The following is a 20,262-nucleotide window of genomic DNA, read 5'->3' as shown; positions in this document are numbered from 1 at the left end:
TTAGCCCAAAGTACTTTTTTTCAAAATTCACATAATTGCATTTTTAAGTACTAGTTGTTTTCATGAATTTATTTTGGCCGAGATAGTTTTTTCGGGATCTCAATTTATAACAAAATTTGATCAGATTTTTTATCATATTTTAACAGATTTGATTTTATTGTTTTTACTTTTTTGTTTAATGACTTTGTTTCAAGATAATCATAAATTATTGAAGGCACGTTTTGTTTGATGAGTAGTTGAATGGCGTTTATATTGTTTTTCACTTCGAGTCGTTTCCGGAATTCTTCCGGCTATGATTTTTTTTACAGGAAGTAGATTTGTTCACGCGGCATTTTGACCTAAAGCGAAAGTGAGAAAAGCTGCCTGGGTGAACAGATTTTCGCTAAGCGAAAGAAGTTTTTTGATCATGCGCTGCGTTTAGTGAATGACTTTTTGACTTTGAAAATTAATTTTTGTCTGAATTGCACATATAGATAACCGTTTTTAGACGCTTTTTCGTCTAAGTTGCCAAATTTTTTTGCTTTTAATTTGGTTCCTTGTAGCAAAAAAATGTATGCGATACTATTTTGAAATGTCAACCTCGGAAATTGATGCCACAGTGTTTTTCAGAGCCTGAAAACGCGTTTCAAGTTGAACATTGGCACATAATTCTTGATTTTTTAGTTAATTTTTGGCTTTTTTCTTTTAATTTCTTCTTTTTTGGATCTTTTAACCGTCTTCTTGTCAAAAATCAATTAATTGGGCAATTTCTTTTCGATAATTCCTATACTCAACGCCTCTTTTTACCTCGATGTAATTTTGTTCCATAAAATTGTACATATGCTAATCCGATTTTGGTAGTTTTTTCCGATTTTAGTCAGTTTTTCGTTTGTATTTTGGTTGTAATTGCCAGAAACAGTTTTTTTTGCAACATGAGGAACTTTAATTTCGTTTCAATAAAAACTAAATCATTTTTCGGTGTTAAGTTTTGCGAAAACAGTTAAAACTTTTTCATAAATGCAGTCTTAACCTAAAAGTTCTTTGACCATTTTTTTTTTGCAAAATGTTTCAATGTTTCTTATTTATGAGTTCTGCTTTTTCCTAATTTTTGGTCTCTTCAGGAGGATAGATCTTTGCATCGGATGACTAGTTATGTTTTCTCTGTCTTGCATGCTGAACAATGAACTGTATTTGTTTTTCTTGACTTTTTTAAATGGATTTTAAATTTTCAAAAATCAAGAAAGTCTTTTTGTTACGGTTGTTCCTTACATTGTGCCCATATTCTTCACATTCTAAGTAGTATCATTCTAGCTTTGCCTTGACACCTAAACTTATTTTTGGTATATTGATTTTTTCAGTTGTGAAAAATGAACGATTTCAGCTTTTTCTTAGATTTTCGTCATTTCTTTGGTGTGCAATTGATTTCATTCAACAAAAGGCAGTACTGAGAGTTTGATAGCAAGCTTCTTCCAAAATACCCACTTATGACTATTTACTGCAGCTATCTTCCGGCCTTGTTATTTTAAACAATTTTTTGCCTTTGAATATTCTTCTGCTGCTTATGTCTTTTCTATGATCAATTTTATTTTTGATTTGGTATGAACTCATGTTGTCTAGCGTGTGTATAAAAAAAACAGTATGAGTGTGTTGTTTTGTGTCCTAATTGCAGTGATTAGAAGTGTAATTATAGGTGTTTTCTGCTTCTTAAATTTGAGCTTTCTTTTTTGAAAAGATTTAACTTAGTTTCTAAGATTATTATCTGCCGTTTGCTTTCGCGATCTTTTTCAGATTAAAATCTTGAATTATTTGAGGGCAATTGACAACCTTGTCAGATTTTTCAGTCCATCACTTTTTTGACCGCTTCGGTTTTTTAACGTCACCAAACGTTTTAAATGATGTAAAATTTTGCTGCTTTTTCTCTTGAAGACAGTGGTTTAAGTTTCACCAATTTTTAGAGCAGACCTGGAGAAGCAGTGAGTTAACGGATTATTACAAACAGTTGTGGCTTCCGCTGCAATTACGGTTTTGATAGTGAAGTTTTGATGCTTCGAGTCGGTTTCGGAATTCTTCCGGCTATGTTTTTTTTAAGATCTGTTCACACATTTTCATGATTTTTGACATGCGGCAATTTCACTCGGATTTTTACTGTTTTTTCGATTTTTTGGATTGGATTAATTTCTAAATGGTTTTCTCAATCCATTCATAAGCCGTTCTATGTCTAGTTTTCTGTTTAGTCAATGAAAATTCTTTGAATTGTTCGTCAGGACTTGTCCTCCTGTGTTTTTTTAATCAAATTTGAAGCGGGAAATGAAACGCGTGAAAACATTTGGAGTGATTTTGGGGCTCAACAAAAGTGAAGAGAGGAGCGAAAAGAGAGCGGTTTTTGTTCATTCCGCTGTTTTTGAGAGAGCGAGAAATTGATGTGTGAAAAAATTTTCTCTAAGCGAGCGAAATTTCTTTGTTCACGTGCGGCATTTTAAAGCAGGTTTTTTTCATTTATTTTGGTTAAGAGGTTTGGTTATGATTCTGTTTTAATTTTAGGCTGGTTTTGGTAGTGTTTGCAGGTTTTTGGAAATTCCTGTGAATATTATGATAATTCGGAGGTTTTTAATGTATTTTGCTGATTTTCGGGCTAATTTTTGCGTTTTTTTGACGATTATTTTGTTTTACTGGCTCAAGTGTGTATTGCTGAACCCCTTCTAAATGAGCAAATTTTTGGTAACAATTGGTTACAGTTTTGTGGGTAAAAATCATTTTTTTGTTGAGAAATATGACAAAAAATGGCGAAAATTGGAACTATTTTTCTTATTTTTTTGCAGTTTTTCGTTTTTTTTCTTCTTTTGGCTAAGTTTCTTAGCCTATTATGACTTGCCTATTATTTTGCGAGCAAATGGATACCCTATTGGCTGATGGGAATTTTTCTTTGGATTTATGTGCTTTTGAAATTTTAAAAAAAATTTGATAACTTTTTCGAGTTTTTCAGTGAAAGTTGTTTTTAAGAGCATTCTTTTCATAATTTAGCCTAAAGTATTGTTTCAAAATTCACATAAGTGGTTTTAGTAAGTACCAGTTGTTTTGATGAAGTTATTTTGCAGAGATAGTTTTTTCGGGATCTCAATTTATAACAAAATTTGATAAGATTTTTTATCATATTTTAACAGACTTGATTTTATTGTCTTTACTTTTTTGTTTCATGGTTTTGTTTCAAGATAATCATAAACTACTGAAGGCACGTTTTGTATGACGAGTAGTAGGATGGCGCTTAAACGGATTTTCACTTCGAGTCGTTTCCGGAATTCTTCCGGCTATGTTTTTTTTAAGATCTGTTCACACATTTTCATGATTTTTGAAGTCAAATTGGAGTAATGATTATGGTCATGCCAAAACAGGAAGTGGAGCAAAAAAGCGAGTGGTTTTGCGGCGTGAAATTATTTTGCTCTTAATTTAAATTAGAGTGAGAAAACGATGTTTAAACGAAAATTCGCTTTCTCGCTGGTGGTTTTTTGTTCACATGCGGCAATTTCACTTGGATTTTTACTGTTTTTTCGATTTTTTGGATTGGATTTTTTGTCTAAATGGTTTTCCCAATCCATTCATGGTGAAATCTAGGTCTAGTTTTTTGTTTAGTCAATGAAAACTCTTTGAATTGTTCGTCAGGACTTGTCCTCCTATGTTTTTTTTATAATAAGATTTATTGGAGTAATTTTTGAAGCGGGAAATGAAACGCGTGAAAAAATTTGGAGTGATTTTGGTGGTGAACATAAGTGAAGAGAGGAGCGAAAAGAGAGTGGTTTTTGTTCATTCCGCTGTTTTTGAGAGAGCGAGAAATTGATGTGTGAAAAATTTTCTCTAAGCGAGCGAAATTTTTTTGTTCACGTGCGGCATTTTAAAGCAGATTTTTTCATTTATTTTGGTTAAGAAGTTTGGTCATGATTTTGTTTTAATTTTAGGCTGGTAGCGGTAGTGCTTTGCAGGTTTTTAGAAATTCATGTGAAATTTATGATAATTCGGAGGTTTTTAATGTATTTTGTTGATTTTCGGGCTAATTTTTGCGTTTTTTTGTTAATTTTTTAAGTACTAGTTGTTTTGATGAAGTTATTTTGCCAGAGATAGTTTTTTTCGGGATCTCAATTTATAACAAAATTTGATCCGATTTTTTATCATAATTTAACATTCGATTTTATTGTCTTTACTTATTTGTTTCATGGTTTTGTTTCAAGATAATCATAAACTAGTGAAGGCACGTTTTGTATGATGAGTAGTAGGATGGCGCTCAAATGGATTTTCACTTCGAGTTGTTTCCGGAATTTTTCCGGCTATTTTTTTTTAAGATCTGTTCACACATTTTCATGGTTTTTGGAGTCAAATTGGAGTAGTGATTTTGGTCACGCCAAAACAGGAAGTGGAGCGAAAAAGCGAGTGGTTTTGCGGCGTAAAACTTTTTCGCTCTAAATTTAAAGAAGTGTGAGAAAACGGTGTTTGAAAAAAAATTCGCTTTCTAGCTAGTGGTTTTTTGTCCATATGCGGCAATTTCACTCTGATTTTTACTGTTTTTTCGATTTTCTGGATCGGATTTTTTTCTAAGTGGTTTTCCCAATCCAATCATAGTCCGTTCTAGGTCTAGTTTTTTGTTGAGTCAATAAAAATTCTTTGAATCGTACGTCAGGACTTGTCCTGCTATTTTTTTTAAGATCTGTTCACACATTTTCATGATTTTTGAAGTCAAATTGGAATAGTGATTTTGATAACGCCGAAACAGGAAATGGAGCGAATAAGCGAGTAGTTTTGCGGCGTGATTTTTTTTGCTCTAATTTTAAAGTAGAGTGCAAAAATGGTGTTTGAACAAAAATTCGGTTCCTCGGTAGTGGTTTTTTGTTCACATGCGGCAATTTCACACTTTGTTTTTTACTGTTTTTTCGATTTTTTGGATCGAATTTTTTTCTAAATGGTTTTCCCAATCCATTCACAGCTCATTCTAGGCCTAGTTTCTTGCTTGGATTAAATTTTCATTTCTCGCTAGTGGTTTTTCTGTTCATATGCGGCATTTTGACATTGATTTTTTATTTTTTTTTCTTATTTTTTTATCTGATTTTTTTAAAAAGGTTTTCTCAATTCACTCATAGTCCATTCTAGGTCTAGTTTTTCTGTTTAGTCATTTAAAATTCTTTGAGTTGTAGGTCAGGACTTGTCTTGCTATGTTTTTTTTACTTCGTCGAATAAAAAAATGTTTCGCTTTACCTCATTTTGCCGCTTTTTCAACATTTTGCGTGATATCTTTTTGACTTCTCTAGGCTAGTTTATCTCTTCTCTCATTCTGCTAACAGTGATTATGAACATCAGTTGCTCAGCAAAGCAATTCAAAATGAACAGAGTCTGTATAAAAAAATGAAGTCAGAATTAGAAACGGGATAAACCCATAAAGCCCAATTTTAGATGCCCGCTATTTGAACGTCGTTCCTATAAGTCTTAGTTACCATCTCTAATGCTTATTGGTATTGCCCTTGTAGCAACTGTAGACTCTCTCTAAGAAACAGACGTATGTTATGTTCAACTACTAAATGCCATCAAAATAAATCAGACTTAAAGAATGTTTTTGTACAGAAATTTTTTTTTCAATATCTTCTATTCTTTCAATCCCAATCATGCTTATTGGAATGAACGACGGCTATTTTCCAGCAATCTGCCGGGTATGTTTTCAATAGTTCAAAGAAATAGCTGGAGCTATAATTTGGCCTCCTTTTAGTTTCTTGAACTTCATTCAGAGCATGTGACTTGATCTTGGGAGCCGTCTTTTTCCCACTCGATGTGCGGTTTTGGCTTTCTGTTTTTATTAATAATTAGGACACGAAGAGGCGTTATGGTCTACTGGAAGAGGAGTATTGGCGAAGCTTCTTTTTTGATCGGTAATTTTGTTGGAAGTGAATCACGTGAAAATAGTGGCAAGGTCAATTGGCTGATGAGCTGAGTGATTCAAGAGTGGTTTTTAAGTTCGTGTCATTTTGAAAGAAAGAGAGAGAGAGAGAGAGAGAGAGAGAGAGAGAGCGCGCGCGCGAGAGAGAGAGAGAGAGAGAGAGAGAGAGAGAGAGAGAGAGAGAGAGAGAACAGCTCGCTAAGCAAGTGAAGTTTTCATGAGTACGTGCGGCTTTTTTCAAAACAAAAATAGTTTCAACTCCAACATTTTCAATAAAAGTCTTTTTCTTTCTTCGAACTGGCGAACGAATAGATGAACGACTCGAAGGGACATTGATTCGCTTGCCGTTTCCTTAAGAGAGAGCGAAAAAAGTATGTAAACAATTTTTTTTGAAGCGAGCAAAAAAAATCACGCGTGGCATCTTCGTTTTTTAAAGTTTTTCCTTTGCTTTTTTTTTTTACTATTGTTGTTATTCTTAGTCAACATTACGATTAGTTGTATTTTCGGGAGCATTTTCAACTATCACAATTGCATGTCAGAGTTTTCTATACAATATTTTTCTATTTTTGTGCTTTCGCGGTTTTTGACGCTTCTTTTTGAACTTTTCTTGTTTTTTCTTGAGTCTGAGTTAATTTTTTTTTTGCAAAATTAGTCTGTATAACGGTTTTTATGGCTTTTCAAATTCGTTGGTATCGATAGCAGTTTCCAATTGTTCCGGTGAAGAAAAAAGCTGAAATTATTCAATTATTTTTATATTTTTCCGTTCCTTAATTATTTTTGCCTCGTGTCAGAATTAATTTTCTTTTCAAGTTCAGTTGTTTAATTACGGTTGTTGACAAGGTGACTCTATATCAGTATAAACATAAGGGGGGGGGGGGTAGCAACATAAGGACGAGGGGGTTCGAACTTTATTTCCGCCATTGGATTGCCCAACTTCCGATAAAAATTTTTGAGAAGAACAAGTATGCGAAAATCTCAAAATTCAGCAAAAATTCTGAAGTATTTAGCTACGAAGCTAACTTTATTTATTCTTAATTCATTCTATTGAATTAGGTGAGTGCTAAAATGTCATGGTCAGTTGCTCCAAGTTTTAAATATCTGTTTCCGGTGTTTTAAATTTACTATTGGCCTCCTTATTGTCTCAAACAACTTGACTTTTAAAACTTTGTTCAAATTCATAAAGATTATTCAAATTTTTAAGAAAATTTAATCAATCTATATGACTTAAATGGTTATGTTAAAGTTATTCTGGGTATTTTCCATTCATATACCGTGCTTTTCTAGAAATTAATTTTGTTTGATAATCCAAAAACCAAATTGTTAACGTTTATGCTGTTGTTTACTTATAATGTAAACATTGTTCCAAGTTGTTAATTATTAAGTTGCTCAGATTGCCGCAAGACTAAGTTGTATTGCTTCTATCCAATCAGTGGATTATTTTTTTAATTCGGAATACAATTTCAAAAAAGTTATACTCAACGAGTTTCAAGTTGCAACCGAGACAAGAGTTTGAAATAATATTTGATTGATTTTTTGATCTGAAAGTTCGGGACCTAAAAGATTTACGAACCAGCGGCGTAAAGTTATTCTGGGAAAGTAGTCAGATAGCAGCCGTAACATTTTACTGGTCCTTATTCGACCCGGACACCAAAGAAGTAAAGAATATAATTTACGATGAAGATGTTCAAGAAAACGAAGAAAGACGAGAACAAAACGAACGATATCCCAAGTTCTTGAACCACATGTACTTCATCAAACCCACTTACGGTAAAAGTAACTAACAATGAGAAAATCAAGAGTAGAAATGATCTTTTGGATGATTTCAACCACATATTGGAACCCATTTATTATGCAATCCAAGATTTAGCAACACGAGAAAATGTTCCGATTGCCAGAGTGAAATCTCAAATCGACTTGTATTTTGCAGTAGAAACTCTTTTTCGTGCAATGGTGCACCACAAGCAAAGTTCCGCAAGCAATGGCGCACCACATGTAAACGAGAGGATGCTAAGAATTTTGTTGATAACTCTTTGAACGTGCTGCAAGAAATTTAATCAGAAATCAACAAAATTTTGGATCAGCGGATGTCACAAGAGACAGCGATCAAGTCCACAAATGGGAGATGTATCAGTTTCAGTCTTCACAACAACAACTGAAGGCACGCTACTGAACCCAACACTAACGAACACCCTTCTGTTAGATAGTGGTGTGCAAATTGTTCCAAGTACAGACAGCAGAAACAACGTTGAAGACAGTCCAAAGTCAGTTACTTTGGTTTCAATGCCAATCAATTGATCTCTCGAAAATGAATTTATTGACGAAGGTGACAAAAAGTGTCAACGTCATCGACGAGTGGAGCAAAGACAAGAGAAAGCAAAAAAGAAGGCTGAACTTGAGGTGAAGAAGCTTGAATTGGAGTTTGAACGAAAGCAACGAGATCATGACGAGCAAATGAGACAGCTTGAAGATAAGTTGCAGATCAAAATGCTAGAAGCTGAGCTTGAGACTTTTCCGGGGAGCAGTCTGACGGATCGAAGCCTTCATCGAATTTGGAATTGCGAGAAGTTCAAAAATATGAAAACGCAAGATCGATACGACGTTGCAAAGGAAAAGAGATTGTGCTTTGCTTATTTGTCCGACAATCACGCAGCAGAGGAATGTCCAGGAAAAAATAAATGTGGAATTGACAACTGCGAGAAGACTCACAACAGACTTTTGAATTACAGAAAGAAATCTGAAGTTTCATCAGTCTCTGTGAAGTCAGAAAGCACGAAACTGACCAGTAGTTCAGAGTCAGTAAGAGGTCTTACGCAGGTTGCAAGAGTGAGAATCTTGATCAGGACGGACAGTTTGAAGACACTCTTTCAGCATGTGATACAGGTTCAACTCAGACGTGGGTTGACAAATATATTTTCGACAGACTCCAGTTAGACAGAGAAACAATCTCTTTAAATGTGACGTGAATCCATGGTACACAAAGTACTTCAAGCGAGGCAGTGCAAGTTACAATTGGGCCGGCTAACGGCCTTAAAACTAAAGGAAAGCAGCTCACTGTTAATAGTCAGAAGAACCTAGAAATTAGCAGAAGTGTGTACAACGTCCAAGAGATGAAGCAAAAATACCCGTATCTGAAATGCGTGGCATTTAAAGAAATTGACCTCAAGAAGGTGACCATCATCTTGGATCATAACTCCTACTAGCTAATTCGACCACTGGAGTACGATAGTGGCGGAGAAAGCAAATCATGTTAAGTCAAGCTTCCACTGGGTTGGACGGTCAGTGGCCCACTTCCAGTGAGTTAAATCCTTTTAAGTGGTGCAGCTTGTCATGTTGCGAATGAAGATGAGGTCAAACTAGCAGAAGTTCTCAAGAAATGGTGGGATATGGAGTCCTACGGCACTTCGATGGTTACTGACAAAAGGAGCAGAGAAGATAAGCTGGCAAGTGAAATCCTGAACTCCAAAGTGAAGTTCAATGGAGATCGGTGCGAAGTTGGTTTGCTGTGGAACGGAAATCAATCAGCTTTGTCAAACAAATTTGCGCCAGCACTTGGACAACCTTGGGTACTAAAACGACGGCTTGGCAAAGACCCACCACTCAAAACTACATACAGTGAAACAATAGCGTTCGATTTGCGAAAAGGATATGTTTCCATCCTATCCCCTGACGAACTTGCCTTAACTCGCGACGATCCCATCAACCGGTATTAAATCCTCACAAAACCAGATGAAGTGAGGAGAGTTTGCAAAGCAGAAAGTGAATTTCGTGGTTACTCGCTTAATGATATGCTCTTAGCTGGAACAGACCTGTTGGCGAGTTTGATGGGCATTCTATCAAGATTTCGAGAAAACAATTTGCGATGGCAGCAGATATCGAAGAAATGTTTCTTCAAGTTGAGGTCAAGCCTGAAGAAAGAAAATTATTGCAATTTCTTCGGTTTAACGAAAAAGACCAAGTTGTTATGTATCAGTAACGTCGGCACATCTTTGGAACTAAGTCATCTCCAACAAATGCAAATTTTGCCCTTCAACGATGCGATCTGGATAATGCATCTGTATTCGAGCGTTCGAGTCAAATCGCTTCACATTATTTTTATATGGACGACTTGTTAGTTCCCCTGAATAGTGAAAAAACAGCAGTAGACATCAAATTGGAGTTAACAGAACTTTTGGCAAAAGTTGGTTTTAAATTCACAAAATGCGAGACGAACTTCGACAGAAATGAAGTTCATGACAAAGCTTTGAAAATATTTGATCTCGAGTGGAATAATGTCTCTGACGCACTCAAAGCTTCTAGAGCTTTGGATTTTGATCCAGAGAGCAGATTGGCACAGCGTAAGGTCCTATCAGTTGTTTCGTGTTTTTTACCCACTAGTATTCCTAGCACCTTTTGTCATCAGATGAAGAATCATTCTGGAAGGAATATTGCAAACGAAATGACAAAAATGGGAATGCTAAATTGACGAAAATTTGAACAACCAGTTTTCAGATTGGATCGCTGCGAATGCGGTGAAGCTTTCGAAGTGAGCAGATGGTATCAAACAAGCGATGAAAACGTCACAAATGAATTGCATGTTTTTGGTGAGCCTCTGAAGATGCCTTCTGTGCTGTAGCTTACCTTGTTACAGAGTCCAGGAAAAAAGAACGAGAAGATTCATTAATCATGGTAAAAGCACCAGTTGCTCCAGTGAAACATCACTCAATTCCTAAACTGGAATTAATGGCAGCAGTCACTGGAAACAGATGGAAGGATGCTATCATCAAAGAGAACTCTCTTCTTTTTCACAAAAAGTTTAGGTGGTCAGATTCCAAAACAATAATTCCGTGGATCAAGTCAAGCAACGTTAAGCAACCCATTTTTTTAGCGAATCGTGTTGCAGAAATACTGGACACGTCAACAGTCGACGAATGGCATTATATTGCCGGTGTGAAGAACCCAGCCAATTTAGGAACGAGAGGAAGCAGTTTTGACGATGTTTCGAGAATTAACTGGACTCAAGGTCCCGAGCGGCTCAAACAACCAATAGTTTTAGAAGAAGACAACCAGCGCCCCGTTGAGCAAGATATGGACGTTAATGTGTTCATGACTAAGGATGATAGACAAAACATCTTGATATGGGAAAAGTTCAGCCAGTTCAACCATTTGCGCAGAACAGTTTCGTGGATTTTGTCATGCAACCACAAATCAAAGGCGGTTTACAAGTTGTTAAAAGAGGCTGAGGATGTCATCTGGAAAATTTTCCAGAATAGAAAGAAAACTTCTATTGTCTGGCAAAACGGTTTCGCCAAACAGTAAGATTATCCCATTGGTACTCTTCATCGACTCTAACGGGATTTTGAGAGCAAAAGGGCGACTCCTTCCGTAAAGCAGTTTTTTCCGTATTGAACAAAATATCCTGTTATTTTGCCCAGCAACAACAGAGCAGTTCAGCTGTACTTGAATTATCAGCACAAAGTCTTTCACCACGAAGGTATCGAGTATATTAGAAACGAAGTCCAAAAGAAGTTTTGGATGATTGGGTTACGAAATACCCTCCGATCAGTCAAACACAATTGTGTACAGTGTCGATTGTTTGCACGCATCAGGCCACCACAAACGAGTGATCTTCCGATCGACAGAGTTATGAACGACCGTTTAAGAACACAGGTGTTGATTAAATTGAACCTTTCTAAGTAATGATGTTTAGACGGACAGTAAAGAAATGGGTATGCCTGTTTAAGTGCATGAGCAGTGCACTTGGAGTTAGATGACAGTTTGGAAACGACTTCGTGTCTTGATGCAGTCCATCGATTCATTGCAAGACGAGGTCAGCCAAAGACAATCATTTCGGATAATGGTACAAATATTGTTGGAGCAGCGCGAGAGTTCAAGGAGTGTTTCGCAGAGCTCCAATGGATGAAATCACAGTCAAATTAACGGAGTCAGGCATCAAGTGGTCTTTCAATCCACCAGCAGCGCCTCACTTTGGTCGTGTTTGGGAAAGGTTGGTACGATCCTGCAAAAAAGCGCTATTTAATGTCTCGGGAAAGCAAAGCCTGAAGGATGACAGGTTGCGAACGGTATTGTGTATCGTGGAACAACTTCTAAACAACCGTACACTTACTGACGTTTGCAGCGACGTTTCCGATCTACAGCCTTTAACGCCAAATCACTTCTTAATTGGTCAATTCAACGTGAATTGGCCAAATGCATTGTTTTCTGGAACACCAGTTAGCTACCGAAAGCTCTTTCATGACCAACACAGTATCCTAGTTTCAGTTCGGAATCGTTGGATGAACGAGTATCTTCCAACCTTGCAACAGCGGAACAGATGGGCGAAGAAAGAACTGGATGAGATAAAGAAAGGAGATCTTGTTTGGATAACCGACACGCATACTCATCCCTTCAATTTTACTTTGGGTAGAGTTGAGAAAGTCTGCAGAAGTGATGATCAGATAGTAGGATTAGCTTTGATAAAAACTACACTGGGATCTTACAAACGACCAGTAACAAAAATTATACCAGTCATTAGTGACCGCAAATGATGTTATTTTTGGAAAGTGACCAAAAACTGGGCCGGCTATGTTGCGGTCAGAACTTTTTTGATTATGTAATATTCTAATTTATTGTCACGAACTGTGTACATTTAGTTGTTTTAAGTGTTTATCATTTATCAGTAGTCTCCAGCCGATTGGATATTATATTAGTTGTCATTTTTCCCGAAATGTGCTGTTGCTTTGCATATGATACACTAACCCTTTCTTCAAAGTAAAATTTTACCTTGAAGGTGAAGTCGGGGATAGCAACATGGGAGGAGGGTGGGTTTCACTATGATTTCTGACGAGCTGTACAACAGTACCATTGGATTGCCCAAATTCCGACAAAAATTTTTCAGAGAACGCGTATGCGAAAATCTCAAAATTCAGCAAAAATTCTGAAGTATTTATCTACGAAGCTAACTTTATTTATTCTTAATTCTTTCTATTGAAATAAGTGAGTGCTAAAATGTCATGGTCAATTGCTCCAAGTTTTAAATGTCAGTTTCCGGTGTTTGACATTACTATTGGCCTCTTTATTGTCTCAAACAACTTGACTTTTATAATTTTGTTCAATTTCATGAAAATTATTCAAGTAAGCTTAATCAACCTATTTGACTTAAATGGTTATGCTAATGTTATTCTGGGTATTCTCCAATCATAGAATTTAATATTGTTTGATAATCCAAAAACCAAATTGTTAACCTTTATGCTGTTGTTTACTTATAATGTAAACATTGTTCCAAGTTGTTAATTATTAGGTTGCTCAGATTGCCTTGAGAATCAATTTCATTGTTTCTATCCAATCAGTGGATTTTTTTTATCATTTCGGAATACAATTTCAATAAAGGTATTATTCAACGAGTTTCAAGTTGAAACCGGGACAAGAGTTTGAGATAATATTTGATTGATTTTTTGATCTGAAAGTTCGGGACCTAAAAGATTTACGAACCAGCGGCGTAAAGGTATTCTGGAAAAGTAGTCAGATAGCAGCCGTAACATCTTACTGGTCCTTATTCGACCCGGACACCAAAGAAGTAAAGAATATAGTTTACGAAGAAGATGTTCAAGAAAACGAAAAAAGACGAGAACAAAACGAACGATATCCCGAGTTCTTCAACCACAGGTACTTCATCAAACCCGCTTACGGTAAAAGTACCTAACAATGAGTACATCAAGAGTAGAAATGATCTTTTGGATGATTTCAACCACATATTGGAACCCATTTATTATGCAATCCAAGATTTAGCAACACGAGAAAATGTTCCGATTGCTAGATTGAAATCTCAAATCGGCTTGTATTTTGCAGTAGAAACTCCTTTTCGTGCAATGGTGCAGCACAAGCAAAGTTCCGCAAGCAATGGCTCACCACATGTAAACGAGAGGATGCTAAGAATTTTGTTGATAACTCTTTGAACGTGCTGCAAGAAATTCAGTCAGAAATCAACAAAATTTTGGATCAGCGGATGTCACAAGAGACAGCGATCAAGTCCACAAAGAGACGAGTTTCGTTTGGAGATGTATCAGTGTCAGTCATTTGAGAGCAATTCGCCTGACGTTAGTCGGTTATGTTTTATAGAAATAGAGATCGATAAACTTTTTCTGTCATAAACTTGAACAAACTTTTTTGAACTAATGAGATGTTTTCCAATGCTAGAATTATTAATGTTGCCTAAAAATGATCTTAAAAACATAACAATGTAAATGTTTCAATTACTTTCCTTTGTAGAGGCGTCACAAGAGAACTATTATGGGTTGGCACATGTTCGTGATAAGGGGCAGAGTGGCGCAACTGGAACTCAGAGCGAGGAGATATTCGGACAGTTCAACTACACCCCTTACGAGCCAGAATTAGACACACGAGGGTAACAGCTCACAAAAATGCACCCGAACGAAACCGAACATACTTGGGATGTTATTACACATAGTTGATAACACACTGAAACGATGTTTTTTATTCCCAGGCTGAGATTCCTGTTGTGAAGTGGTTTTTGCAGAACGCAGTAGTCGGGGAAAATTAAGTTTTTCAATACTAACACATAAATTGTTTACTCAAATTTTTAATAGCCGCGAAGCGATAGCGGCTATTATTGGGGACGTCGTGGTTTTTTACGACTCGAAGAGGAATATTGGTTTTCTTAAGGTTTTTTTTTACGGAAGTACTATTCGTTCAGACGCTGTTTTGACCTGAAAGCGAAAGTGAGAAAAAATGCTGTGTGAACTATTTTTTCTGAGCGAGAGAACTTTTTTGATCATGCGCTGCGTTTAGTGAATGACTTTTTGACTTTAAAAATTAGTTTTTGACGGAATGATAACCGTTTTTAGCCGTTTTTTCGTCGAAGTGGCCCAATTTTTTGCTTGTAATTTGGTTTTTGTAGAAATGATTTTCATTCGATGCTTTTTTGGAAATGTAAACCTTGGACTTTAATATCACCGTGTTTTGCAGAGCCTGAAAACGCGTTTCAAGTTCAAAATAGGCACCTATTTCTTTATTTTTTAATTTATTTTTGGCATTTTTTCTATTAATTTCTTCCTTTTTGGATCTTTTAGCCTTCATTTTGTCGAAAACCGGTTAATATGGCAACTTCCTGTTGATAATTCATTTGTTCCAAGCCTCTTCCTACCGCGATGTATTTTTGTTTTTATAAAACTGTACATATGCTAATCAGATTTTTGCGGGTTTTTTCAATTTTTCTTCAGTTTTCTGTCTGCATTTTTGTTTCAATTACAAGAATTAGTCTTTTTCTGCAACATGAGGGGGATTGATTTCGTTTCAATAAAAACATCATACACTTTAAAGCGTTAAATTTTTGAAAAACTGTTAAAATCTTTTTTTATGAATGCAGTCTTAAATTTTTTTTGACAATAATTTTTTTGAAAAAGTTTCAATGTTTCGTGTGTTTGCTTTCTGCGTTTTCTTTTTTGATCCGTTCAGGGGGATGGATTTTTGTCTCGGATGGCTCATTGTCTTCTATGTCTCGAATGCTGAAAAATGAAATGTTTCGTTTTTCTTGTTTTTTCTACTTTGATTTTTTTTTAACATGCAAAGATCAAGAATTAGTCTTTGTTACGGTGTTCCTTACGTTGTGTCCATAATCTTCACATTCTAGTTTGTTTCATTCTAGCTCTGTCTTGGCACATACATTTATATTGGTTTTTTTGTTTTTTTCAGTTATTAAGAATTGAGTGTTATCAGCTTTTTCTTATGTTTTCTTAATTTCATTGGTTTGCAATTATTTCATTGAACATAAGGCAGTGCTGAGATTTTGCTAGCAAGCTTTTTCCAAAATTCCCACATCACTTTTTATTGTTTTTTTGTTCTGGCCTTGGTATTGTTCTTAAAGATTTCTTGCCTTCGAATGTTATTTTGTCGCTTTTCTTGGATTACTTTATTTCTTGAATTAGTTTGAAATCATGTTGTCTAGCATATATACGATAAGGAAAAAGTTTTTGTGTAGTTCCTGTGTTAATTACAAGGATTTGAAATCTTACTGTAGTAGTTTTCTGATTCTTAAGTTTGAGTATTATTTTTTGAAAAAATTAACTTTGTTTCTGTACTTAATTTATTATTATTATCTGCCGTTCGATTTCGCGATCTTTTTGAGATTAGAATGAGGAATTATTTGAGGGAATTGATAGCCCTGTCAACTTTTTCAGCCTATCAGTGTTGTGACTATCCTAATTATGTTGCACTTTTGCTAAAGTTATCAAACGTTTTCAATAATATATAATTTTGCTGCAATTTGTTTCTTTTGGTGACAGTGGTTTAAATATCTCCAATTTTTGAATGACACTTGAAGGGGGTTGAGTTTATGGTTTTATAAAAAATGTAACTACCTCAGCTGCAATTTTGGTTTTTTGTAACGTTTTTACGCTTCGAGTCGCTTCCGGCATACTCCCGGCTATGTTTTTTTAAGCAGAAAGCAAGTTTGTTCATGACTTGAATTCTGACTTCTTTCTGATCGAGAATTTATCTCCGTTTTTGATTGTTGACTTCTGTTTTCGAACAGTGGAATTTAACAGTAGCTTCGTTTTTAATGTATAGCAATTGGTAACAGTAGGTAATTCAAGGTGAAGAGGCCAGTTTGAGAAAATTTGATACAATTTAACCACCTACCCCGCCCCCCAAAAACTACCCCCACATACCCCCCCCCCACGTTCCTACCCCCCCCCCCCCAAGCCCAAAGTACCTAACCCCCCTCCCACTCGTACCTACCCACAAACTTAAAAAATTTTAACGCTTTTTATGTTATATTGGTCTACTATTTTTGTTATTTCTAGTGTTTTTTTTCGATATTCTGATTTTGTCCAAGTTAGGGCAATCTGCAGGCTATGGTTAATATTTTTCATACAACCATGCTTGTTAATACTTTAGTTGGTCATAGACAGATACGGCAAGATTTTTATTGTTGGATATTTTCCGTTTGTGCCCCCCCCCCCTCCAGTATGTTATACTCCCCAAGCTATAGAGCAAATGCTGTTTCATAAAAATTATTACGTAAAAATATTACATATTCTTCTGGGGGGGGGGGGGGTTGCAAACAGTATGCACCCACCAAGTTGGGGCACAAACTGAAAAAATCCATATTTTTTTCTAAAACCGGTACTGGAGCCATATAAAGCTTGAAAAATGTATTTGCAACTGCAGCTTGTTTCTGTAGCTGCAACAACTTCAGGACTCGAATAGAGAAAAAACGGAGCCATTTGCTCTATCTGAGCCATTTGCTCTATCTGAAGAGAATTTTAGCTTATTGCTTTGAAAGCTTTTACGGATCTTTTCCTTTTGTGCCCCCACCCCCCAGTACATTATGTGCCCCCTCCCCCCATTACAGAGCACTTGCCATTACATAGTAAATCATTATGTAAAAAATATGGCACATGCGTCTGGGGGTGCAAATAATATGCGCCAACTAAGCTGGGGGGGCACAAACGAAAAAGATCCGCTTTTACTTGAAGGGGCACCCTCAAGTACCATTAAGTGTATCTAAAAAATATTGACCAGACTTTGCGCGTGTCTAAATGACACCCCCTGATTACCCCTAAAGTGATGTAAGAGTAGGGCTTAATTGTCTATTGGGGTTAAAACGATGTAAGATTAGGGGGTAATGGGGGTTAAAGGGGGGGGTAATGAGGGGATTTTTTACAATTAACCCCCCAAAAAGTATCCCCCCCCCAAAAAAAAGATGCAAGGGTTGGGGATGGGGAGCAGAATTGTATAGATGGAACGCCAAGAGTTCGTCAAGCATTTTTGGTTTAGAGGCTAAGGAAAATGGGTGGGGAATAGAAAGAGTGCGTGTTCAAGATTGTCAGTCTTCGAGTATGCAGGCTAAAAGAATGTAAGATTATGTACTCTAAGGACATCTTACATTTTATCTCACATATTAGGTAATCTCATGTTTTTGGAGTAAAAATTTGACACGGTGTTAAATAGAGATGTTTTGGTGCATCTATTTCCAGATCTGGCGGATCTTGCTAGATAACCGTTTTTCTGCCAGGTCTTTTAAGATAACCATTTTTCTGCCAGATCTTGCAAGATAGGCTGTTTTTGCAAGATTCTGGCAGAATCTTGCAAGATAACCATATGGTCTTTTGGGGAGTGTAATCATAAAGAGGTTCAAAAAATTTCACTTTTATTGCTCGTTTTATTCTTAAAATCTCACTTTTATTTTACACTCTTTCAACCTTTTTTCAGTGGAGAAGTTTAGGCGTCAAAAAATCTTTTTTAACACGCTTTACACTCTTTTCCCGTTATTTTCGGGTAAAATCTTCGGCCGGAAAAGCTGGGGTTATTTCTTCGCAGTAAATTTTTTTTTAGCCGAAGCAGTCGTAGGAAAACCGCAACTGACAAACGCAAATCTCTAGATAGTCGAAACATGAGCAGAAGTTTCTTTCACCATGGTCCATCAAACTCAACTTCTAGAATGATGGCTTCACAAAAGAAAAGGTAGGGCATATCATATAAGAGTTATACTTTGCACTGAAGTAGATTTTAATAGTTTTTAACTTGATATTTTGGTAAAATTTGTTTTTATTGAACGATCTAGCGCACCCAGTTTGACCATAGCAAGAAAAGCTAAGTAAGTCCTTGCAGTTACCTGACAGTCTTAAACATTAATGAAATGTAAAGTTTTTTGATGAGCTCAATTCTTTTCATTGTTAAGTTCTGCTAGTTCCTTATTGTCTAAAATTCTTGACTACCCTTTTTGCATTGAGCTCAAGAATGTTTTTGTAACGTTTAAGTGACTCTGCTTGAAGTCAGTGAGAACTTCTGGCGTTTATCTAGAACCGCAAAGTGTTTCGAGATATTACGTCAGAATTTTGAAGTGACCTCTGCAAAGTCAATTAACCATGCTTATAACACGAAACGCGCACGTTTTAAAAAGACGAAAGTCAACGGAAGTCAACTTCTGGCTAAGTAGCAATTTCTGGCAATTTAACTTCTGGCACTGCAGATTTTCGGCATTTTAAAATGAGCACGTGAGTGTGTTAAGGTAGAATTCCAAAAACTGATAGGTTGTTATGGAGTACAGCGCTTCCAAAAAATATCGTGATGTGTGTTTTTACCATGAAACTTTGTAGCTGAATACTTACTGTTTCCCATTGCAATGTTGAATTAAATTTCTCCTCAATCAAAGAAAAATTATTCAGATGGTTTTTACCTTACAGAATTACGAAATGTAGTGCGTGCGATCAAAGTCAAAAGATCGAAACAAAGGAATGAGAAAAACATATAAAGCCCGGTCATTAAGTTATAGTGCATCAGCTAATTCAATTTCATTACAGCGATTGCTAGCTGGTATTAGTATTACGCTTAATGGCCTGCAATTGAGAAGCTGAATTAAGTGTAATTTTACATTTTGAACGAATACGCAGAATTTACACACCAAACAAGATCACTTTAAAACTTAGAAAAATTCTGTAAAATTGCATCTCTTATATTTTTTTTGTTTCAATCCCAATGTGCGTCAAGTGAGTCAACTGCTGTTATTTTTCGGCGAATTGCCGGCTATGTCCGTTATTGAGCTCCATTTTATTTGAGTTAAGCCGTTTTCTGATTTGGCATAGACTATCACTAGCTTTTCTACCATCGAAAAAAGAGACAAATTTGTCTGAATCGCGATAAAGAAAACGTTAGCTAATTTACTAAACCGCGGAAGATCATAAATGTGTGTTGAGAACATTGAAGGAACCATTGAAGGAACCAGAGCTAATTTCTATTTGAAGGATATGATTGAAACTAAACTTGATATTTTCATCTTATTGGTTTTCTCGACAAATTATTTAGCATTTTATGATCGATTGTATCAAATCTTTACGTAGGTCTAAGAGAAAAGCGGCAACATGAGAATGTCTGTTTAATCAAATTTGGTCTGTCAACTCTGAATCGGCCTCAGATCTGTTATGTTTTTGTTGTAAGTCCATTTTATATTGTACTAATAGCTGAAAGTATTAAATCGGATTGAAAATTAACTTTTCAGATGCCTTTCTCCAAACCATAAACAGAGAAATTGGTCGGTAATTTTTTAAAGTGCTTTAGACCCTTTTCTGTGCAGAGGTATTCATTTGGCCCTGATCATCAATCTAATTTTACAAAATAATATTACAACATTTTCTGATTCATTAGTTGGAAAGAGGTACATACGTGTCGTGGAAGCATACTCGTTCAATTTTAGTTTTTTTTGCATTTTAATGCTACGAAAGCGATTGTTGAACGCATTGACAATTATCGAAGAAAACATAACGCATGATAATAATTTGCGCGTTCCTTACAAAATTAGGAAAAATGAGTTACGTCCTGACAGCCCACTACTTTGGAGTGGAATACAGTTTCCAAGAAGCTCGAAAGAAGCGTGGCTG

The 20,262-nt window shown here is 35.9% G+C and overlaps 1 protein-coding gene across 2 annotated transcripts in view; it reads left to right on the top strand.

Annotated features, from left to right (window-relative positions):
• Window positions 1–20,262, top strand: part of LOC142342445 (uncharacterized) — a 108,484-nt gene that overhangs the window by 8,089 nt on the left and 80,133 nt on the right. The window contains exons 4-5 of one of the 2 annotated variants that reach the window (XM_075393770.1): window positions 14,135–14,270; window positions 18,221–18,349. In XM_075393770.1, coding sequence (XP_075249885.1) covers window positions 14,135–14,270; window positions 18,221–18,349 — 265 coding nt within the window. The remainder of the gene's footprint in view (window positions 1–14,134; window positions 14,271–18,220; window positions 18,350–20,262) is intronic. The other variant, XM_075393771.1, reaches the window with a different exon arrangement.

This window comes from Convolutriloba macropyga, chromosome 7 (genome assembly GCF_964194025.1).
Source record: "Convolutriloba macropyga chromosome 7, txConMacr16.3, whole genome shotgun sequence".
Lineage (NCBI taxonomy): Eukaryota > Metazoa > Xenacoelomorpha > Acoela > Convolutidae > Convolutriloba > Convolutriloba macropyga.
This window is presented reverse-complemented; position numbering and strand designations above follow the sequence as displayed.